The sequence below is a fragment of the Falco punctatus genome (genome assembly GCF_963210335.1).
Source record: "Falco punctatus genome assembly, chromosome: 10".
NCBI classification, from domain to species: Eukaryota; Metazoa; Chordata; class Aves; order Falconiformes; family Falconidae; genus Falco; species Falco punctatus.
This window is the reverse complement of record NC_137590.1, coordinates 22,268,134-22,292,395: the sequence shown is the minus strand read 5'-3', so window position 1 is coordinate 22,292,395 and position 24,262 is coordinate 22,268,134. Positions and strand designations below refer to the sequence as shown.

At 42.4% G+C, this 24,262-nt stretch overlaps 2 protein-coding genes and 1 long non-coding RNA gene across 7 annotated transcripts in view; 1 reads left to right on the top strand and 2 right to left on the bottom strand.

Annotated features, from left to right (window-relative positions):
* The window catches only part of NELL1 (neural EGFL like 1), a 321,378-nt gene extending 313,460 nt beyond the window's left edge, over positions 1-7,918 (bottom strand). For 3 of the 5 annotated variants that reach the window (XR_013930834.1, XM_080405205.1, XM_080405206.1), the window contains exon 1: positions 782-7,913. Coding sequence is in view for 4 of the 5 variants with exons in the window: in XM_080405205.1 (XP_080261331.1) it covers positions 782-830 (49 nt within the window). In the remaining variant the exon portion in view is untranslated. Of the gene's footprint in view, positions 1-781 lie in introns of all 5 variants that reach the window. The other 2 variants (XM_080405208.1, XM_080405207.1) reach the window with 2 other exon arrangements.
* LOC308070739 overlaps positions 1-24,262 on the top strand; it is a 173,010-nt gene that overhangs the window by 102,218 nt on the left and 46,530 nt on the right. The gene's annotated exons all lie outside the window — the stretch shown is intronic.
* Positions 10,573-24,262, bottom strand: part of SLC6A5 (solute carrier family 6 member 5) — a 33,166-nt gene continuing 19,476 nt past the window's right edge. The window contains exons 11-16 of the mRNA XM_080405224.1: positions 23,543-23,655; positions 23,088-23,219; positions 21,910-22,009; positions 16,246-16,346; positions 13,054-13,221; positions 10,573-10,754 (exon numbers count right to left, since the gene is read on the bottom strand). Coding sequence (XP_080261350.1) covers positions 10,599-10,754; positions 13,054-13,221; positions 16,246-16,346; positions 21,910-22,009; positions 23,088-23,219; positions 23,543-23,655 — 770 coding nt within the window. The 3' untranslated portion in view covers positions 10,573-10,598. The remainder of the gene's footprint in view (positions 10,755-13,053; positions 13,222-16,245; positions 16,347-21,909; positions 22,010-23,087; positions 23,220-23,542; positions 23,656-24,262) is intronic.

Sequence of the window (24,262 nt, the reverse complement as noted above, 5' to 3'; positions counted from 1 at the left end):
CAAGTAGTGGAGTTTCGGGTCCTGCTGACCATTGCAAATGCCTGTGCGCGCTACTGGCAGTAACGCCAACTACGGAAAGGACAGGTGGCATTTTCTTGCAACTACTCTTCTGTCACACCCCTCAAGGTCTGCAGATTTTGATGAGGTCATAATTACCGGAATTATAATTTTAAAACATCGATCCCTTTGCGCTTCTGATAATCGTGCTGGGTGATTTCCTTCAGCACAGCTACCGACAAACGTCCCCCTGACTAGCTCCAGCCGCGGCACACCGGTACCCGGGGCAAGGGGAAAGAGAACAAAGCCTCCCCAAGGAGCAAGGGACGGCACTTCGGCCGCGCAGCGCCCTAGCAATAATGCAGCGGGCACATCACCGGCAGAGTAACGCCCTCGCCCCCCGCGCCCGCTCCGGCGGGCAGCGCCGCCCGGCCGGACCCCAGCGCCCCGCTCCGCGCCCCGCTCCCCTCCCCGCGGGGCGCAGCGCTCCCTCCGTTCTCGGAAAACTTTCCCTCGCCCGCCGCACGGCACCCGCGGAGCGGCCGCCCCCCGGGGCTCCCCGCCGGGGACACCCCGCGCTGCGCTCCGCGCGGCCAGGGACGGCCAGCCCCGCCGCGGCGGCAGCCGGCAAAGCCGGGGCCGCTCCCGCTCCCCGCAGCGGGCACAGCCCCGCCGCCGCCCCGCAAAGTTTCCGCCCGCCGCCAGCGCACGCCGGGCGGCGGCCCCGGCCCTCGCTCCCCGGGGAGGCGGCCAGCAACCTCGCAGCCCCGGCCCGGCCCCTCACCTGCCCCGGCGGCGGCCGCACACGCCCAGAGGAGCAGGAGGAGACCCATCGGCGCGGCGCGGGCGGCGGCGCCCGCCTCCCTCCAGGCAGCTGCTGCGGAGCCGCGCCGAGCCCAGCGGAGCCGAGCGCAGCCTCCGACGCGCGGAGCCGCTCCGGCAGGCGACGGCGGCTCCGCCCGCTGCCCAGGCGCGGCCCCGACGCCCCCGCAGCGGGGCTCCCCGCCCGCCCCCCGCCGTGACGCGCGGCCCCCTCGGGCCTCGCCAGCGCCGCCGCCCGGCCACGGCCGCGCCCGGGAGCGGAGCGGAGCGACCCCCGGCGCAGCGCCGGCGGAACCCCCCGGCCGCCCCCTCTCCCCCGCTGCCGAAACAGGGGGCCCGGCCCGTGTCCCCCCGCGAGGGTGGATTCCCCGCGGACGAGAGATCCCGCCGCGCCGCAGCCCCGGGGGGGGTGCGAGGTGCGGCCCCGCAACCCTGCCGCAGGCGTGCGCCGCCGCCTCCCTCCCGGCGTAGAAACAGTGAGAATCGGCCCTTATTAACTATTTAGTCTTAGTAATAATTCATGCCTGATATGAATAAACAAAAAGAAGTTCTGAGATGTAATATGGAAATCCGAACGGTTCCTCAGGCTTCTTGCATGTCCTTGCTCAACTCACTTAACTGCTCTTTCATGCCCCTGCAGTCTAAAAGGGAAGTAAAGATACTTACGAGTCATCAGAGGATCTGCTGTTGTAAAACCTGTCTTCAAACGTGTCTTCCTACAGCCTTTAATTTGGCTCAGTCCTTGGCAAGAAACGGACTACCACCTGCATTGCTTATGTGCAGCAACTCTCCCCTGCAGAACACCTGGTTTACACTTGAAGTAGGCATCATGGGCGCCAGAGCAGTTCCCGTCACACCAAACAGGAGCAAGGTGAGACTTCCAGCTGATCTAGCTTTGCTACAGTTCTCATCAAGCCATTTCAGCTGCAAAGCCAGAGGATCCCCTCCTGTACTCCTTCCCCTTGTCACACTGCGTTTTGGTTCTGCACCACACAAATTCCAGCCATCTTAAATGTAAAATAATAAGCTGTACATTTGGATAAAGTTAGGATGACACCAAAATCATCCTGTCCATCTTAAGGGGCAGTTGCATTCTCACACCTTTAAAATACTAAGAGGAAAACTGCAGCTGAAAGAGGATAGATTTAGATGAGTTATTAGGAATAAATTCTTCCCTGTGAGGGTGGCGAGGCGCTGGCCCAGGCTGCCCAGAGCAGCTGTGGGTGCCCCATCCCTGGCAGGGCTCAGGGCCAGGCTGGACGGGGCTGGGAGCAGCCTGGGCTGGTGGAAGGTGTCCCTGCCCCTGGCAGAGGGCTTGGAACATGATGATCTTTAAGGTCCATTCCACCCCAAACCAGTCTGTTATTGTATGAATCTGGTTGCATAATTGATTAGTAAGATCCCTGTAAACAGCTGTTCCTAACTGCAAGCAAGGTAATGCCGTCCCAAAAATCTCTGAGGTGGTCATTATAAGCACCTCAGTCATTTAACTCCTGCGTATCAAAACAGCTTTTATTCAAATAGAGGTTTGTAGCTCCTTAGTTTTGTTTAGGGTGCTGATTTATTATATCTCTTACTCATGGGGCACAGGGAGAAGTATCTATATGGTATAGAAGTAGATGTGTGTATATATAGTGTTATATAACCATAGCAACAAGAAAAAGAGACAATGGTACATCAGTTGGTGAAGACACACCCTTCCATCCCATCCTGATAAAATCATTTTTCTGCACAGTATTTACTTTCTGATTTATGAGGAGATTTCTTTCTGTGAAAGAGGTCTATATATCCAATTCCTATTACCTTAGCACTGTTTGTGCTTATCTGGAAGTAAAACCCAGGGTCTATCTACATGTAAAAATGCATCTAATTCAGCTCAAGTTTTCATTTTTCCACTTTGTACAGAGTCTTTAGAGTACATACAGTTTAAACAGGGCATAGAGAGATTCTTAAACAGACCTGTTACTATCTTCACCCAAATCCAGATCAAATGCTGTTTTAAAAAATCATTGTGGGTACATACAAAAAATTGCACAGAGTTACCAACTATAAAGCACAGCTTCAATCACACCTCAAATGTTCTCACGGATAAAGAATGCCCTAGTCATTCTTGATTTGTTCTTCTGTTGATCAGAAACATCCAAAGAGCCCACAGGAACTGCAAGAAGTTAAGCAAGCAACATGGTAGGAAGTGCTCTCAACGGAGGTGGTCCCACAGATCTGGTGGATCTTCCTGTAGTCCAGCTCAGTGCCCAAACGATCACACACAGGGAAAGCATTAGCAATCTTACAAGCATTCTCAGCTGCTCATAGTGGAAAAGGATAGGAAAAATGGATGGAAAACAATAACAACAAAAAAAAATCACATTCTCCCAGCCAACACTATTCTTACACCTCCTCTAATGGCAACAAATCATCTCCCTTTATCACCAAAAAATCTGATGTTCTGATATGATCTTGTTGGAAGTATAAATAGCTGAAAGGCATGACATTCGGATAAGAATTAGAACTGTGTTCCTGAACATTCATAGCAATTTAAAAAAAAAAAAAAATCTGATGGCACTTTTGCAAGAGTGGAGTGTTAATCCTGGCACGCTAGCTGGATTTCAGCTCAGATAATATTCCTGTGAAAGATTGTTCTTGCACTCTCGGCTGGACGTTGAATACTTCTTGATTTTGACCTAAATTATTGTGATGTTGCTAACCGTGTGGTGTTAAGCTGCTAGTCCTGTCAGCCACAAAGCTTGTGGCATTTTGTAGCTGGATGAAGTAATTTTGACTGGGCCCAGTATCTCTCAGAGCAGTTGTAAAGTTGTTTGGGTGCCTTGAATAAAAAGCAATTAAAATTGTTATTACCTAAAATGTAACTTAATGTGTGGACTCAGTTGCCAGCTGAACGGCAAACACTGGGAAGAACACCAGTGCTTCCACTTGGTAAAAAAAAAAGGAAAAAAAAAAAAAAGCCTCGTAGCTCATGGGATATAAACCGCCCCCCAATTCACAAACAAGGTGTACATCCCTTGAAAGCCTAGCCCCAAAGGGATACTTGCAATCCAGATGGGCAAAATTTACTTTGCAGGCAGCAGAGGGTGAGAATTAATAGCACTTACACCTAAGTACTAAGCAGAAAAGTAGATTGAAGGGGGGTGGGGAATACTATATGCCATACCTGTCCTACCACCTGATAAACAGTTATAAAGGACTACATAATCAGTCCAACAGGCTGAAAGTTAAGGTTTATAATTATGTAAATAACCAACAAACGAACCAGAATGAGGCCTTACAAAGAGAAATAATTTGTCTACTACTTTACTCAGTCATGGAGCAATACCTACTGCTTGCTTGCTTTTTTTTTTTTTTTTTTTCATTCCCAAACGTGCAGTTAGCTTATGTCTGAACACTGCAAAGCCTAAATTAAACTTTACAACTGATTAATCTACTAGGTTTGTATAAGATGTGCCCTTCAGTTTACACCCTGACAGTAGGAATTTCAGTATGCAAAAGAGTAAACTTATTTCCAACTAAGCACATCTGCTAGCATTGAGATGTAAGATGTGCCTAACTCCAAGTTGTTTAAGTAACATACATTGGTTTAAGGCATGGCCTGGGTGAATCCATACAACCAAGTTAAAAGGACATGGATTTTTATCTGTGCTGTAGTGCTCAATGGTGACAGCCAAGGACTGTCTCTTACTCCCAAAATCTATGTGTTATGTCATTGATTTACATTGGTTGATTCTGGAGATTTAACAAATTCCATGTGCCTCGGTTTTTCTTCCTCCAAAGGGCACTAACGGTGCTTACCTTGCCTCTCAAGACTCCCACGATGCTCACTTCATAACTTCAGACTTGTCTAAGATGATATCTGCCTTGTATGTGCAAAGAATTACTGTAGCCTTCCATCATCAGGTCCTGCCATCTCTTTCATCCACACCTCAGAAAAATGCAACTTTATAGACAGAACAAAGCACTTTTCTGGGGTGGTGGGGAGAACTGATTCCCAGTACTGCCAAAACAGTCCTATGTAGCTATGAAGCAGTCTTTGGAATCAGGCCCTCACCGGGGATTACTGCCACGCTCTTGGCGCCGTGCTAGTAGCTCCTGTGTTACCACATTTGATGCCACCTTGTGATCAATCATCATACTTCAGCTACTGTGTTTGGGGAAAGCTCGTCAAAAGCTGGTGGCTGCCAGCAGTGAGCAGGTTGGGTCAGTACCGTTCCCATCACAGGCTGCCGGGAAGGGAAGAGCCTGCTCACCACATCCACGTTGTGGCACATTACCCTCTCCACACCGCAGGCATTCAGCCTTAAACAAAATGTACAGTAACATCAGGAAAGGTGTCCTCACACTTTCCTTCCTCACTCGCTCTTCCCTCACACCTCTTATTCACATCTCCAGCAGATATGAACCCCTGTTGTTTTTAACAGTTCAACAATCTTTGGGATGATTGAATTGATAGGATAAGAAGGACTTAAGCAAATCCAGTTGGTCCTCTGATAACCAATCAATTATTCCACGAGCTACCGACCACTCAAATAGTTAAGAATCCAACCACTTAATTGATATTTGTTTCTGCAGCTGTGCAACATCTCCATTTCCCAAGGGGGCTATTTGCAGTTGCTGCTCAAGGTTTCTAACAATCAAATGGATCAATTCTGCAGATACCTTAAGGCTGTGTGTTAAGTAAGAACGATGTTTGTGGTGTGCATTGGGTGGGGAAGGAGGCAGTGGAAAAAGAGACATTTCATTCACCAGAAAAATGTTGACGTATTTTCTGTTTTAAACACTGGACATTTATTTAGAGTCATTAGAGCCCATACATTATCGAATAATTTAAATTTATCACATCCAAATATAATAGGCAAATATATAATACAATAAATTGCATTTGTGCACATAAATACAAAATTTGAGGTAGGGCCTCAAGAATAATGGTTTCTGAAATTAATAACACACAGCATTATAATGCGCACTACATGAGATATATATGATGCATCCTTTGTAACATAATATATCTTCTCCACGTACAGCTAATGAAAAAATTATAATGACCTGGTTAGGGTACAAATCTTTATCCATAGGCAGCAGTACCCCATAGAATGCCTGTAAATATATATATATATTTATATATGACATTACGCAAGTAATTAAGATTTAACCCATCAACGATGGGTCCGTAATAAAGTGCCATAGGACACAGGGCGCAAATTCTCAGCTGGTGTAAACTATCACAGCAAAGAAAGCTGTGATAATTTATACCAGCTAAGCATCTACCTTACAAGGTAATACTACATAATATAAATGACAGATAACAACATGTTTTAGTCAGTCAATAATTTTCCTAACAATGGAAGATAGCTATAAGGCAAATGGTTACCTGAAGATGTATATAAATATTATGGGCAAATAATAATATTGCAAGCAATAAGGTCCAGCCCAGTTCTCACATTATGTTAAACCCATCAGGAAAAACTCTCTTTGGCAATAGGCTGCCTGACAGCGACAAAGGCAGAACCCCAAATACCCCTCCCCTCCCAACCTGAGTCTCTCAGAAATATCAAGCTCTGACCATTTCACAGGTATCTTATGTGCATACCATTTAACTACAAACTCAGAAATGAGCATCTCTTACAACTGTGTCACTAGCAAAACAGAAGCTTTCTGGATTGCCGCTTGCCTGAGCTCCGCAGCCTGCAACCCACAATCCCTACGAGTCTTTCTTTGATTGCAAGAAGAAGAGGAACTGCAGAATAAGAAACCAATAGGAAGCCAATGTCTGTCAGAAGTAAGGAATTCCTTTAAACACAGGCAACAAGAAATGAAATTATCCATACAACTGTACATACAGTAAAAAAGGCCAAAGGTATTTAAAATAAATCAGACGTTGGAATTTCATGGTAAGAGATAGCCACACAGTGTATTGGAAGCAATGATCTTCAGTGCTGAGGCATGTCTAATGGGGTCAGTGGAGCAGAACCTAATCAAAAGACTTCTTTGACCCAATTGAAACATCATATAAAGATGATCCAAGTCTTTCTCAATTAAAGGTCATTTTGTTAAACCCTTCTTTTGGAAACAAAGTGCTGCCATGTCTAGCTGAAACACAGGGTTTGAACATTGTATATTAAAAACACCAGGAATACCCCAAAGAATTTGAAGATGGCAAGCATTTGCATTACGTATAATCTTTAATGCATACAATAATGCATCTCAACTCATCCAGAGATTCAATTTCATTTCAAAGAAAAACTATGCAACACAAGTAATTTCACCAAATTTAAACATTTTTTACTCACAAGATAGATAGATCTGCAAGTACGTACATCACATTTTTACTAATATGGCTTTTTCCCCTCCTTTTTTTTTTTTTTTTTTTTAAGATCTTTACTGGTATTTAATTAGTTACTAAATGTATTTTTAGAAAATTATCAAAGTACATGCAAACTTTTCCTAGAATGTGGTAAATGAAGTGCATTCCCAAACTTCAAGGTTACTTCTTATTTAAAGACACTGCTGGTTAATTTAATCTCAGCATTCTGATTTGGCCAGTAAAATACTTTAAAAAAAGGTCTAATAGGAGAATAAAATCTGCTTTTAACATACAGTGAAAACTTCCTGTCTTCTGTGATTTTTGTATGCATTTCTCCCCCATATCCAAATGTATTTGCAAGCCTAGTAATGGAGGTCAAAGCTGAAGACAAATATCAGCTAGAACAAAATCACTATCATCTATTTTCGGAGTTTCAAAGTCAAGCCTAATCCTGTGCTAATGACTTAGCAGGCACAGGAACAACATCTAAATTAAAGCAAGCAGATTAATTACATAAATCATGGAAAGCAATTCATTTTTTCATATGCATTCTGGTTTGGTAATCCAAGCCGAAGACAAGATATCATAACCTAGCAGTATTTCTTCAAATGATATCTCTTTTATACTTCAGGTAGACAGTAGCCGACATCCTTACACTGAGGTAATTTTATTGCAATTATTTAATCCCAGTTCCAATGCACCTCCTGAGACAAGTTAGTAAGTGAAAGGATTCAGAACTGTAAAGCGATTTGAGTGTGTTTTCTTTTTTTTTAAAGGAACAAACATATGGATTTTATAGAGAGAGAGAGATATATTTATTTATTTTTTAAATCACAGTAGTAGTGAAGAGAAACCAGCCTGGACTCCAAAAATCAAACCAAGATTCTAGATAATATTGCTAAAGAGAAGCCTGAAGTTACTTGTCTTAACAAAATACCTAACTCCCACTAAAGGTGCTGACTTAGGTTCCTTTCTTCACCCAGAGAAGGTCCGTCAGCCCCACACAGACGTGGGGGCCACATTTCCAGTTTGTCTTTACGGACCTTCGTTACTTCAAACAGAGCATGGCTTCTCACACCTGCGTCTGCCAGGAAAACAGGTGCTAGAAGCACGAACAGCAAGCCCCTTATTAAGATAGCAGGTGACGCTGAAGAAAGGGGGCAGAGCTTTAAGGCAGAGAAGCTCCCAGAAGGGTCCCATCCTGCTGCCCTGGCGGCCAGGGACCGACAGAGCCCGTGGAGGGGGGGTGGGGGGCAGCACAAAATATTGCAAAATCTGCCCTCACTCCACACAGTGACAGCCCCTAACCGTGTTTCACTCATCCTGCATGAGGATTAAAGGTCTCCAGCAGTGCCTAGAACTGGCAACACTAATTGCCCCGTGAAAGAGGAATTTCAGCAAAATGATTAATAGATTTAATATACATATATATATACACAGAGAGAGAGAGAGAGAGAGAAAATAAGTTAAGAATTTGTGAAAGTGTTACATTAAGGTTTAGGTTTTGCTTTGTTTTCTTCAACGGGATGAAACAACACATCGACTGATGTACAGACACACATTAACTGAAGATTTACCTGAGACCCTGTAATATGGAGACAGACAGACTAAAGACCGGGATAGAAACAGTCCCCTGAAAGGAAAGAGCATTTACCAGCTACTGCAGTAGTGTGTGTGGGGAGGGAAAAAACGGCTAAACTACTCTAAGCTCACCATCTCTACACTGATTGATATTTACAGGGACAGAAAACATCACTAGCACACACTACGTGAACACTGATCACTGTTAAAAAATATCATATATGTATGTATAGGATATAACAAGATAGTAAAGGTTACAGTTTTGCCAATTATCAAAGATACACTTTTCTCCCTCGTTCTAGTGCATTTACAATAAATGGGGCTAATTTTCTCTTCAGGTGAATAAATGTACTCTTAAAAAGTTCTATTTTTACTCTGCCCGATAGGTAACAAAACTATTTAAATCTAGCATTCATATCACAACTTATATCTGATTTCTAAAATGTAATAATTTAGAACATTCTATTGCTATGCAATGTTATAGCAGCCATCTACTGAATTGACCTCTGCCCCTAACCCGTGCATTTTGTGTGTCTACCGTTGCATCCACGTGGATGACTGCAGTGGTTAATTGTTGTGGGGTTTTGGTTTATTTAATTAAAAAGTATTAAATGGAAAGAAAAAAAAAAACAACTCACAACCCTATGTACATTTCAGAGCGAATACTGCTTCGAGGAATTTACGTACTATATATATAATATATAGACAAGTGGGGTTCTGCTATTTCCCCATCAGTTTAAAGAGAAGAATACATCATCTTAAAGGTTATATAAAGATCTTTATACGAGAATGAATGGGGAGTCACAAAGTTGAACAGCACATCTAACTTCTAATAACTGCTCTCAGGTGGTAACTAGACTACACTTACCACTGTAAGGATACAAAGTTAGGCACAAATTATATGATGGCTTCTTGAGGAGATACTGTAAACAAAAGCAGAGAAACGAGGACAACCATGTTTGGAGTATTGGAGCGAAGTGAGTAAACCACAGTTGCACTTAGCATGGAGCAAGGTTTCAGACCCTTTGTCTAACTGAGGCATTTTTAATTGAAATGACAGATATCACATTATCAAATGAAACATGTGGCAGTACTTTTAAACAGTGATGCCCATACCCCTCAGTCTGGCACCATTTCCAAACCACTTTTAGACTCAAAATCAGTTTAGTCCCAGTCTCAAATGATTACTTCTTTACATTTTGCTTTTATTTTTCCACTTGAAAAGATCAAATGGATTCCTGTGTTTCTGTTCTGATCCCACATATTGCTTCCTGGTGTGCTGTTTAAAGGATCTCTGCTTCTTTAAATAACAAGTCCTCCAAGTTAGTAAAAATCATAAAAGAAGTATGCACACATGATGGGTCAAGGTCTGCTGTCAGTGCAGAAAAAGCAACCCTGCTTACTGCCAGAGCCCTGTGCTGGATCGATACCAGGACTACAGGATATCCCGTTCCTTGGTCCCCTCCATCCCGTCTGAGGGCTGAACTTCCCTTGGATTACACCAGTAACAACATCCTAGTCCCATCATAGCTGCCTGTTTCAAGGATGCTTGTGTGAAACGGGTCAAATTCTGCATACAATTTGCTGAAAAGATTTTTCCATCGTGCTTTGTTTATTCCTGTATCACCTGACAAAACCTGGTGTGCCAACCTGTTCACAATGCAATTCTGCTGTTTCACCAGGTACAGAACACGTCATGGGCATCACCTACACCTGGAAGTGGTCTAGCTAGGTCTTCCCTATGGCATGCAACAGGAAATCCTGCTTTCCTAAGCAACCACTTTCAGGCACTGCGGAAAAGAAAAGCAGAAACGGTGAGGAAACGATATGGAAAAAAACATATCTGAAAAGGCTGACTATGTTATTGCCACCTGTGTAATAACTATTAGCATTGGGTCCCCAGTTCTATATCCTTCACTGGCAGTTTAAGTCCCAGGGAAGAGGTTCCCAGTGGATCAATCATATTCATGTAACGTTCACCACGGTGCTTGGCCAAAAACGGACCCCAGTCAGGCTGCGGAGAGCACACCAACTTGAGTCGCTGCAACATGGGGGAGAAAAAAGAGAATCTCATTGGAAGTTACGGAACAGAATTACAGTGCAGAAGAAATGAGGATAGGCTCATTTAAGATTATTGATGATGGCCCTGCAATGCTCCACTGCTCAGTGTTTGTTTTGCACAAAGTTTGCAAGATTAATAGAGGATAAAGTGCCCAGATTTTAATTATACATTCTCCCCTGCACCGTACGAGGGGAGCTCAGCAGATTGCAAGGCTCACTTACTGAAGGACATGTGCACAATTATTTAGCCCCATGGTCTAAGCAGTGGGTAAGTGCATTAAAATAATTGGATTTCCATTTAGCGTGTTTCCCAAAAGTATACAAATGACCAAAAAGTAGTATGTTGTTATGACCGAACCAAATTTTAATTTTGAGACGACAAAATGTTTCATTTCTATCTGCAGGAAAAAAGGAAGAGAACGTTAACCTGGCAAACAACCAAAATCTTCTAATCTTTCTGCTGATTTCTTTATTGAATATCCAATTTGATTGGTGCATTTACAGATAAAAAGGAAAGAAAACATATTTCTAATGGCTTAAGAGGGAACAATTATATGTTTATTACCTAATAAAGTGAATCAGACCTCTATGTCAGTTTTTTTAATCTCTGCTTAATTATCAGTTTGCAACTCTTACCTCCCAAATCAACCATAACAATTTTATGCCGCAGGCTTGGTATTCAGGAAATACCGGGCTACAGCTGAAAGGGCTTCAGCAAAAACCCCTTCAAAACAGATCCAACTTTTTGGCATTTCTTTGGGTGTGCTACTAGAGGGACAGTCAGGTGAGTACCCTATTTCTGCAGCAATACATAAGCCAATACTAGACATACAAGTCCGAAGAGATTCGCAGCACAATTTGTCTCAAGAGAAACTTACGAGGCAATGAACAATAAGTCTAATTTTGCATTAGCTCATTTCCAGTAGGAGCAGTTGTCTCCTGACCTGTGCACTCCAACGAGCTCTACACCAGGGCTGAATGGCCCTTTAGACAAGTGGCCCCGTTGCCTAGTGTCAACCATGTACTTGCATGCTCTCCCTAGGGTGTCCCACCACTTAATATTAAATTCCTTTGCTCTCTGTGAAGCAGAAAAGCATGGTCTTTTCCCTTAGGGCACGTGTACCGTGACAGAGACCAAAAAGATTATTCTATTTTAGTGCATCTTCTCTCCTTTTCATTTTTGAAGCATATAACAGCCCCGATGGGTTTTACAGGAGAGCTGAACTGCAAAAATGGCTCTGAAAAGTGGAGGCAAGTGTTTGTTCCTTTTCCCAAGGAGGGAGCAGCACAAGCAGCATGCAGTGATGACAGGGCAGAACCGAGAGAGCTTCAAAGGCCAAAAATAAGAGCACTGAACTTCTTCAGAAGACAAGGTGAAGGCAATGAAGGGATGAAATGCTGACATGAGAAATACATTCATGTACAGCACCCTGCAAGGAACTGAGGTGGCAGCAGGATGGAACAGCCAGGGTGGCAGGCAGGGCCAGGGCACAGTGACAGGCAGCAGAAGGGGACTGCCATGTTTCTGGGGTGGGTGGGCTGGGAGGAAAAGGCAGGAATCTGATTTGCAAAATAAACCAAAGAAGCATTTAAAAAAAAAAAAAAAAAAAACACAAGTGACACCTGGGATTCTTTTAAGCCCAGGTGCCAGAGAGGATCAGCTTATTCAAGTAAAATAAAGAGATGAAGACAAGGGGGTGGGGGGGGTGAAGATTGCAGCTAATATTTATAACGAGTAGTGTGACCTGCAGAGCATGAGGTCTCTTGGTATGTCTTACTCCTCAACTTCGTCAAGTGGCACAACCTCCAGGAGCGCATCCCAGCTGACTCGGCAGCCGGCAGCCACGCACCTCCCGCTTTGCAAACAAGGACTTCCTGACTGATGGCCTCCAGCTCTGATGCTGGGCTTGCTGTGACACCATCCACACCAGCAGCTGATGCTTCCTATGCCTACACACTGCTTTTGCAAAAAAGCCAACAAAGCTAGAACAACTTCCTCTCAGGAATGCCATACCGGGGCTCATGAAATTTGTAACTCCTTCTAGTACTCATAAAAGCAATCACTTAACAATTTAGGAGCATTTTGTTGAGAAGCAGGGAATAGAAGGTCTGCATTTTAAATCAACTGAGCATCTCCTTGCAACACAATAACCAGTTTACCAGAAAGTAATCTTAGCACTATTAGACATTCAATATCAGAAAAAAAAAAAAAAATCAATGTAAAATAAAACAGTCTCCTGTGACCATATTCTTAAGCAGCAAAAAGACAGAAGAATTACCTCAATAAAATTGCCTGGGGCTAGGTGCATTTTTATCACAAACATAACCGGGATCCAGATAACTGAGCAGGCCAGCATCAGCCATCCAAGCACCATGGACCAGCCCGGGTAATGGTAAGCTCCGTAGGTCATTGGTTCCCATTGGTAAAAACTGAAGCAAAGAATAAACTGGACAAAAAAGAAAAGAAAGCAAGTATGTTTGAGTAAGCAAAACAAGTCTGCTGTGCAACAAATGGTACTCATCCACACACAGCATCAGTAAGTACAGAACAGATAAAAATACATACACCTAAGGCTGCCTGCTGCCACAAGCTGCAATAAACAGGTCAGAGTCTGAATCTAATGAGTTTCATGGAAATCTTACAAAATCCCACAAAAATCACTGCATTTATGCCATAAGAACTGAAATTACAATCTTGCCCCTAGAGTAACATGCTTTATTACATGGTCTATTGGCAGTTTTACCTAATGTGATTATGCTAAGTTACTCCATTTCACTTACTGTATGAATAGCAATACATCTGCTTACATGTGTGCATAATTCAGTAACTTTTGGGAAATGCTTGTGCCCGCAATAATTGCACAGAGAAGATTTATAGCAGTGTAACTAAGTGAAGGCACGTATAAAAATCATCAGTTGTATTTCCAGAGACGTGAAGTAATTGAAAGTCTAATATTAGACTAGCCAAATGTATCAAATATTAGCTTTACAGAAGCAATAATAGAAAAGAATGTATTGCTTGGGTTTTGCTTTATCTGTTTCCATTGCATAAAAATTGAATTACGACTGATCAGTGTCAATTTACTTCTCACTGTAAGTGCACTAAATATTACATTTGGAGGGAACAACAACACAACATGTGAGTTTGAACGGACCTTGTTTGCTTTCTAAATTTGCTTTCCTTGAAAGACAACATGATTTCCTATTCCCTGTGATTACTGGCAGTAGCTAAGTGCAACTCTGATCAGTAAAGGAACCAAGCAATTTGCAGAAAAGCCTTACAATTCCTTTCAGAAGCGTAACAACGGGTCTAAGGCAGCATCTTGAAAACAACTATTGGAAGAAAACAATAAAATATTAAAAAAAAAAACCACACCAAAAAGCATGCAGAGACCTTCATTTTTAACAAGGCTCTCGAGAAAAAAAAATTACACTGCCATTGATGTTCTCTTAATACTATAGATTAGACCGGGCTGCTATGTCTTCAAATTTTTTGAAAGGGATTTGCAAACTATACCTATATATTGTCACAATGAAACAAGAGTTGTCACTGGATAGGTAAGATAGATATGCCCGGTTTGCATGCACAGCAATACTATACTTCAGTGAAGACAATTGGTAAAGAAAAATCAGTGTGGGAAAGCAGAATATCTTCATTATGTCTGTTGGAGAAATTGTTCTTTTGGCAGAAAGTTTCTTTTCTTTGCAACTCAGGATTTTGTTGAGCTCACTAAAATTCACTAGCCCCTCTACACATGCGTTCCTGCCTGCAAAAACTAAACCTTTTTCAAGTTTCCAGAAAAAAGTTAGCTCACTCCTGAATTAACAATACCGAAAAGAAGTTACAAACTTTATCCAGATACTTTTTTTTTTTTTTTTTTTTCCTCCAGAAATAAGATTTACCAAGATTTCCACTGCACTGAGGAACAGCACAAGGGGAACTCCCCAGCATAAGCCAAGAAGTGCCTGGAAAGGGATGGAGTCATCGCTGCACAGCATTCCTCACCCTAGAGCGACTGCAGCCTCATCTCACAGGGTGCGCCTGCAGGAACTCTGCTCCCTTCTCTTACCTTGCACCTCAACACCTCCAAATACTTGTAGGAACTACATAGCACTGCTGTGACACCGTGAGTTTTTAATCAAACCCAGCAAAAATGCCAACAGCGGAGGGGTTTCAGGCTGGAGCCCTGCTCTCAGCCACACCGCACAGGTGGCGGGGGGCGCGGGGGGCTGGCACCCACCGGCTGGAGGCTTGTGACAGGTCTGAAAGAATGATTTTCATCTTGTGCCAAAATGCAATATGCGATTAAAAGTCATGTCTGTGCTAGGGTTAAAAGGTAAAGGAAGCATTATGGTAGCGAGCTAGACAGGAAATGTGGATATAGTCATTATACTTTGATTCTTGGACTTGAAAAAACACGCGTAGGCAGGGTGGGATGGAGATCGTGTCATTCAGTGGAGACCTACAGTTGAAGTGAAGAGTCATTGAAGGGTTTAGGGTGGAAATAAAAAAAAAAAAGAAAAAAGAAAATTTGGGGGGGGAAAATTTAATTTTTTTAAATAAAAAAAGAAAAGAAAAGAAAAGAAAAACAAGCACAAACACCGAAAGAAACAAAACACCATCTCCTTTTAAACCACAAGCCTTTCCCCGCAGGGCAGCACCTGCCCCCCGCCCCCGCCGCGGGCCGCGCGCCGCCAGCCGCTGTCGCACAGCTCCCCCTGCCGGGGCCGGTGGGAACCGCCGCGCTGCGCGGGGCCGGGCGGAGCGGAGCCGAGGGGCCGCCTGCGGGTGGGAGCGCCCCTGCACCCACTGCCCCAGAGCCTAAAAGTTTTGCAAACAGAAGCTCCTTTTATTCTCCCCTCCCCCCCTTCCCTCCCCCTCACCCCTTTCCTCCCCTCTATTTCCTCTCCCCCGTCTTTTTTTCCTCTTGTTTTCCTCTTTTTTTAAAAAAAAAAAAAACAGAAGACATTTATCTGTGTTAAGAACATAGCTATTTTGACCTTTGCAAAAATATCTCCATCTTTGCAGCTAAAAATTTGCCAAATTTCCACTTACACCTTTCCAAAGCATGCTTCTCTGATTAGTTTATGACTCAATAAAATGGGTTTTCCCTAGCTCAGCCTGACAACAGACAGGAAGACCACGGCATTCCCTCTCTATGTGTATATATGCATACATATTTATTACGCACACATACAATGCTTACAAATGCCGCCCTGCCCTGCTATGCCACCCCAGCATTTTGCACAGGGAGAGGGTACTGCAGCAGCACGTGGAGCCTCACACTCTACCAAAAACACCATTACACACACACGCAAGAGAACATGCATGTGTGTGCGTCTAGGCATCTGCATCCAAAATCATTACTACAAAAATAATTACCACTGTTCAGAAACATCATGAATGATGAAGAAACAACCACAACACTCTTTGAGGAAAATATAAAAAATAATAATTTTTTTTTGCTTACTGTTAAAATAGTTGGGGTCACAAATGCCCAACAGACTCTCCAGAATTTACTTGGCTGGAATCCAATCATCATTTCTATGTCTTCACAGAATCTTTGCAATCCTGTAAATAGCAAATGTAAGTGCAATTAGGTAAGAAAGAAACCAGCTGCAATTTGCAACATAGCTCTTGTGACCTCCCTTGTGTCTCATAACGAAACCAAACTCTGACTTGCCGGTTGAAAACTTCAACGAAGGATCTAACCACACGGTAAAAAAAAAAATAAATTATGGTGGTGGGAACCAGTCTAATAAAATATTTACTTCCTAAGGATTAAAGGAAAATTGATCTTTTACATAGAGATTAAGCATTCCACATGTTTTGGGTTAAAGCATTAATAAGACGTGCTGGTTAGCTGCAATTATATGTATACTTATTGTATTTCCCTGTGAAGATGAACCTCATTAATATCTGTACACCTGTTTCAGCACAGACAGTATCCGAGCTTCTCTCTGGCTGCCACGTGAGCAGGTACAACGGTGTCACTTAGCACCGAAAGTGCTAACGCCCTGTTATTTTTCAGCCCGTATGTCAGCAATACTTAGAATGATCAGAAAGCACCTGTACTTATTTTAAATTATACTCAATGGTGTCTGAACAAACAGATCGACTGACATGTTAATTCTTCAGATTATTGTATAGATGCAATCAATACAGTTATTTGAGCTCACAAAGCATGCGGATTGGAAAATGGTATCTCAGCCATCTCTGCAGCTATCTCCCCAGCCGCAGTGGGAAAAGGCTGCTATCGCCCACCTGATAAAAGGCATCTGCTTTTCAGCCTGGCTCTGCAGAGCTCTTTAGGTAAATGGCCCCTACTCACTACAGCTATTAGTAATTTATCCAAAAGTAATAAAACCAAAATTGAAATTTGTTCCAGCTTCTCTAATGATAATGAGAGAGGTCTGGGGTCCGAAGCTGAGCTCATCTGTCACACAAACATTTCAAATATGGTCCAATTTCATCTAATAAAGCAGGTGATCGTCTCTGTCATTTAAATTTTACAAAGCATTATTCTACAGCATTTAGTCTAACTTTTATGATGTGGGGACAGGGATATTAAATACTGGAGAGAAATCATTGAGTAAGGGAAGAAATACTTGGAACAAAAGCAAAAAAATGCTTTATGTTCTTATTGCCCTTATAGCCAGCCACTACAGCTACTGCATATAAGAAGAGATAAGCCCCAGGGTTGATCCACCTAATTTTGAAGCCTTTCTGTTGATACCGAGGAGAAATCAATCTATCCACCTGACTGTTCCAAGAATTAAGAAAGTTGAAAATAGCAAGGGTTCGTTATTCACTGCCTTGTGATGCACCTCGAAGGAAGCAGTGGGGCTGGCTGGTGCGAGGGCAGCCCTACAGCCCGGCTCAGAGCGGGAGCGCAGACTCAGCCGGTTCAGGCAGATAGTGTATCAGAGGAAAGGCTAAACAACTGTGTTGTGATAAGAAATGAAGAAGAAAAATCCAGAAGATGGTACTTGAAGAACTGTATTTAGGGGAAGGGAAAAAGTACAACCTGCAGTGGATGTAAGTTTAGAGAACTAACACAAGGTGACCCAGATGTCACATTTTTTTCTGGAACTGTAATTTCTCCCCTCCTTTTTCTCTTTTCCACTGACTACAGCAAATGCTCTTCTTCGGAAATCCTCTTCTCTGTAAAATACATGTAATTTTTACAACCCATGCAATCACCATACTTCAGCCCCCATCTGTCTCATCATGTGCTTCTCCATTTTGTAATAGAGCTTTATATGCCTGAACCACCAGTAACCCCCCAGGGTCACCATGTTATGGGCCTGAAAGATCTTGGCTGCAACCAAATGATTTGTCCCCGTGTTTGATTTACCTGCTCGTTACAGTTCAGTGCACCATCTGCAGTGAGCTACTCGGGAGGTGCTCCCACAACCGTCATCCCTGCAGCACACTGCGCTGGGAACAAGACTAGTTTTAAATTAATTCCAGCAGCACCAGGTATGGGCTGAAGGGTCTTTCCACAAAGTTTAAAGCTCGTTCAAGTGTCATTACTTCAGCCACACCTGGTGCTGCAAAGGAGGTATACCTAACTGAGTAGTTCCCAGGGGCTTCTGCCTCTACAATTCCTGCAAGCTTCATGCAAATCTGCTCAGATTTGTCTGAAACACCAATTAAAAACCCTAGTTACTTCTTGGAATTGTCAGTAGATATTCATAGTTTAAGGCACTTGGAAATATTAGCCATTCGGGAGTCAACTGCATGTGAACAGACCGAGGGATTATACAGTGCTCATCTCTTTCCCAGTGAAAGACTGAAAATAGGTTTGTCAGGTTCCACAGAAAAACGCAAAGGATGCTTTAGTTAACAGAAGGCCGATAAAATCTTAGTATATCTGGTCTCCCTCCCAGACCAGTCAGGCCCGTTGAATAACTTTGGGAAATAAACAATACATGATATTCCATATCTCAATTTCCACTCTCTAAAGTGGGATGATGTATTCTAAGCGCTGCAGATATAAAATCCATTAAAGAGGGGAATGCAAGCCTAGGCAGACAAACACTTCAATATTCTGATACAGGTAAAATGTTCAAAATTACTAACGCTTTCTACAAATACACTGCAGCAGTTACCACTCACTCTGTCAACAAACCTTCTCAACAACAGACTTTCAAAAAACAGATCCAGCAGGAGCACAAAAACAGTTAAGGTCATGTATTTTCAATTTCCAGTGGTGTTTGGCTCAAGCACAAGGATCTTGTATTTAGCTTCACATTACAAAATGCAGCAGTGGGAATTATGCTGATGATTAAATTAATACCCGCAGCTCTAAGCTATTCTTTATCAGTCGTGCATCATAATCTAAACAACAGGGGAATAAACATCTATACCAGCATGTGAAATAAAAAACAGCATTTGACTGGATTACGTTGCACTGACTCTGCTGAAAAAGAAGCGATTACAAGGAAATAAACAAGTATGCCTCTTCCTAATTTAAAAATCTCAACAAGCTCAGCAAGCAGAACATGGAACAAGAACTGAAGACGGATTTATTTAATCATAAAAGCACCTGCCACTATTGTGCCAACCTGCTTGCTATGAAGAGTACAAGTGTATGGAGAAGGGTGGCAATGGAGTGTAAAACAGCAGTTGTCAGAGCTCGAAAATGTATTGTGCCCATTTTAGGCACTGCTTGAAGGAATGTAACAAGAGCAGTACCTTCACTTGTATATACAACATGCAAATTACAGATACACAAGCTGTAATCCTATGAACAGTCCTTACAAAAGTAGCTTTAAGGCAGTAGAAACAGCTATGATACAGTAGTCAAGCACATCATGATCGTAACATCAATCTTTCCTTTTTCGTGTAGAAGACTGAAGCTCTTTAGTCTAGCAAGAGGTTAATTCCAGGAAATAATCTTTGAAATAGTTTGCATCAAAGGCTTTACCAACAGAAAGCATGGAAAGAATGATTTGTAATTTTTCAGTTCTTTTCCAAGTGTGATTACATTAAAGTAATATCTAACTAAAAAGAGTTCTCCTCTATTCAAGTCCTTCCTTTGCACCGCTGTAATTATTTCTATTATTTTATGTTTTTTATATAAGTTAGTGTTTTAAGAGTTACTGAATTTGTTGGGCAAAGCAGGCACTAGGCAGAGCATTTTTGCTTTCAAGGCTAATAAAATGTTCCGCAAAGGCAGGTCTGTAGTGCTCCTGCCACACAGTGTTCAGAGGAGGAACAGAGCCAGTACTTGCTCCTGTGTATCCTGGTCCTTATTTGAAAACATACAGAATAAAGAAATTTGACAGATTTAAATAGTTTTGGGGTTATTTAAAAAGATTCTAAGCAAGGAACTTTTATCTGGCACACTGCTGGCAATGGCTTTAAAGGGGCTGATCTCAGCACAGACCAGGTGATGCTGCAGGTGCTGCTGGCCAGGAAGAGTGACAACATCTAGTGCTTTAGGTTGTTTGGGCATGCTGTCAGCAAGCAGGGGAGGAGGAGGAAAGGGGAAAAAAAAAAAAAAACAATAAACCCTTATACTCTTCTTAGGCATTCCCACTGACAATCTCTTATGGAATCGTATTGATTTTAGGAAAGCTAGGAAATGGGTCAGTACAGTAACCAGACGCTAATGACTCAGATGACACAGGAACAGGTAAATGCTAAACCTGGTGGGAAGCTAGGGGAGGGAATGAGCAAACTTTGCATGGCTTCATGGAAACTGAAGCGCAGAGCGATGGCACAACTTGCCAGCATTGATTTTCAAACTAAGAGTTGTGCTAAATAATCCCCAAAATCCACCTCTCCAGGAGGAATCTCCAAGCGTTACACTTGGGTCCTTTGGGAAGACGGCTGAACATAAAACTGACAGCAGTCACCAGCATCATTGCACTCACAGAGATTACACTTCTAAAACAACTCTAATGCAAATATTTACATTTCAGGGGCATAAAAACCAATGAGCGTTTTGATCAACCAAAACACGATTGGTCTAGATCAACTTTTTTCTTAGTGTTTCGACTTTTTCTGTAACATTTCCTCACCGGAATATACCGGGCTTGGCTTACAGCCGCTCAGACCTGCTCACTAGGCTGGAGGTCAGTGGAAATGAAATACATTCCTGTATCCCCATGGAATTAGAGAGAACAAGGAAGGGCTGATACACTGTCCTGTCTATAAAATTAATTTCTCAAGCAAGAGCAACAAATTCTGCATGTTTTGAATTATGTGCAATTTTTTAAATGCATTTATATTACAGAGCAGACCCCACAATGTAGGTAGATCTAAGTATTTAGTGCACAGGACTACACATTGCTTGTGTCTAGCTGATACAGAATATACGATTAATTCCTGTCCACAAAAACAGCCTTATCTTTTTAATCTTTAGCACTGAGATTCAGATCTTCCTCTGCTTTTGAAGGCCCATCTTAAGTGGCATCACCAAGCTCCAGACATAAATTAATCATTTGTTACGTAGGAACGTCTTCACATTTCCTACCGCAACCGGCTGAGATTCACTTTTCCAAGAATCAGTCTCCTGAAAGCACTGAACAAGTTTGGGAGGAAATCACCAGCTGGTGTCAATGGATATAGCTATAGTAGCATCAAGGCAATTGCGCTGCTTTATACTAGCTGAGGATCTTCCTCATAGTTTAATGTACAACAACATGGATCAATATAAGTGGTGTTGCCACTGTACAGAATTAATCACTGTGAACAGCTGTATAGCCTTGATTCTGTGTTACAGACACACGAGCTAAAGGGAAGGACCGATGTGCACATGAAAAATAAATCCCTCAAAAGCTGTTAAATGCAAAGATGCCACTTCTGGCTCAGGAAGCCCGTGACCCTAAAATTATTGGTCTAAGACAAGTTTCACTAAATGCTTGGTCTATTCTTATGCTCGTCTCTAAGCAGTGCCTTTAAGCTATGGGTGAGAAAAGGACCTTAGACTATCTGGAAGTCTTTCGAATACATGTATTTGAAGGAATCTTATAGTAATGAAGTCCCATTCTGTTCAAAATAATGGAATTCTGAGGCTTTTTATTTAAAAAAGACATTACTCCTTTCCTTAAGAACTTCACGTTACCAGCTACTTTACCATGTGCTAAAATGTTACTTTGACATAGGCTGTATTTTTTCTTACCATATATATAGGAAACTCCAACAAGCTCAAAGATGGCAATGATGACAAGAGAATAAGAAGCTGCATAAGTGTCCACAAGCTGTAACATATACATTCCACCCTAAAGAAAAAAAAAAGGATAAGGGAACCATTACTTGTGGCATATCACTGCTGTCTCTCTTCACAACCCTAACTGATGCTAAGGCAGGCAAAATGTACAAGGGCAGGACCCGGGACAAACCCAAGTAAGCACCAACATCGACCAAACACAGGCTCATGCTGCGCTACAGTTTCTTCCTTCTGGCTGAATGAACATCAAATACAACAAGGAAAAGGCAGAGGGTACACCTGACTGGTAACTCACACGACTCAGGGAGATGCTGTGGCAGAGCTTTCAGGTGAAGGACTGAGCCGCCACCAGACCTTCCAGCAGCAGTGTCTCTAACCACTTAATACTACATCAAAAGCAAAGAGACCATTGAAACCAGGAATACTGTAATGGTGAGTCCAGTTCACCTCTTTGGGAAAGAGAAAATGCCCTGTCTTCAGGGCAGGAGGTAAGCAGCATATCTCAAGTGAAGGAAGGACTGAATCCACCCTCGGCTTTAGAACAGCAGAGTCAGGCTGCTAGGTGGTGAGGGGAGGGAAAAGAAAGAAAAAGGGGGGAAAAGGATGAATAAAGTAGTAAGAGACATTTTGTATGCTTCCTCCTGAAATTGCTGGAAGAATTAGTGAACAAATGGCATTGAAGACTATCAATGGTAGATAAGAATTTCATTATTAACTCCACAGTTTGCCAAGACGGTCAGTATATCTCAAACCTGGGAGGGAAGGCACCCAAAACTGCATATTTATATTGCATATTTATATGCAAATTTTGTGTGCATATTTATATGACATACAAACTTCCCCCGCCCCTTAAATGAATACCCAAGTTACACTACTATTTTGGAGAGTGTTGGCTAAGGAAAATTTTTAAAGTCTGATTCGCAGTAAGATTTGAACAGCAAAGTCTTTTAAGTCTATCTCAGTCAGAGCATCCATTAGAAAAAAAAAATATTAATAAGGCTTCAGACTCACCCGGTGTCTTTGCACATGCGGCAGAATTCAGCTTAATCTTTTGCAACTTGCATAGGAGAAGAACGGCCAGCAGAGGGGGATTGGGGACAGAGAGTGATGCTCAAAACCAGTATCATTACCTGAGTGATCATAGGAAATCCCATGATGAAAAAGGAGATGCAGCACCCAAGAGTGAACAGTCCCTTGTGTGTACGTAAGTATTTGGGGAACTCATCCGAAACGGAGGTCACTATAGTCTCAATAGTGGCAAACTGGAGGGCAAAATAAAAAGATTTATTTCAGTGCACGAAGTACACAAATACGCAAAATAAAAAGATTAATTTCAAAGGACACAAATTAGTCCAAGTGCATATAATGGAATATGAGAGAATATTTTGAATCCTAGGTGTTCAATGCTCAGATGTCAATGCCAAAGCTTCACCCAACCGATTTCACCATTGATGGTCTCACCTCAGTCCTCTTTTTTGGAAAGCGATTCGCTGACCACATGGAAAATAGCAATTACTCTAATGGTCCTCCAAACAAATAAATAGGTAAAGCAAGAGGACAGGAATGGGAAACAAAAACATTTTACCATAGTGTCCAATCCAAGTGTCAGGAGCATCAAAAAGAATATTATAGCCCAGAATGGCGAGAGGGGAAGCCTAGTTAAGGCTTCTGGGTAAACCACAAAAGCAATTCCAGGACCTAGAAATGAGAAAAATAAAGGCTGTGATATCTTACATCACGTTAATATTGTTGACTGAATGGAAAAGAGGGAGATGTGAAGAGTCATGTTTCAAAGTCTAGTACAATATTACTTCACCTGATAAAATTAAAAAAGATCAGATTCCATCTCTCTTATTTACAGGAAGATTTCACCATTACAGAATTCAGCTTCATGTGAATAATTTCCATTTTGACTGTAAGTTTCAAAACACTCATGCAATTCTACTTTCCAAGCTGCAGAATACATATTTCACCAGTATACTAATACATGGATTCAAACATAGAAAATTAACAGAAATCACGTACCACAGCGATGTTTCTTTTCTGCTCAGTGATCAAATTCCTGCCACTGTCCCTGCCAATTACCAACCCAGACTTAGAGCAACATAGCAGTCACCCCCACCTCAGTACTACAGGGATAAATACAAAAGAAAGCACTCTTCAACTCATCAGTACACAGTCAAATGAGAAGGAGAGAACTTAATAGATGCGCATGGCTGATACCAGGCCCAAGGTAATAACTAGCATATATTTAAAAAAACCCACAAGACATTTTCAAATCATGCACAGCAGAAAAAATAAGGAC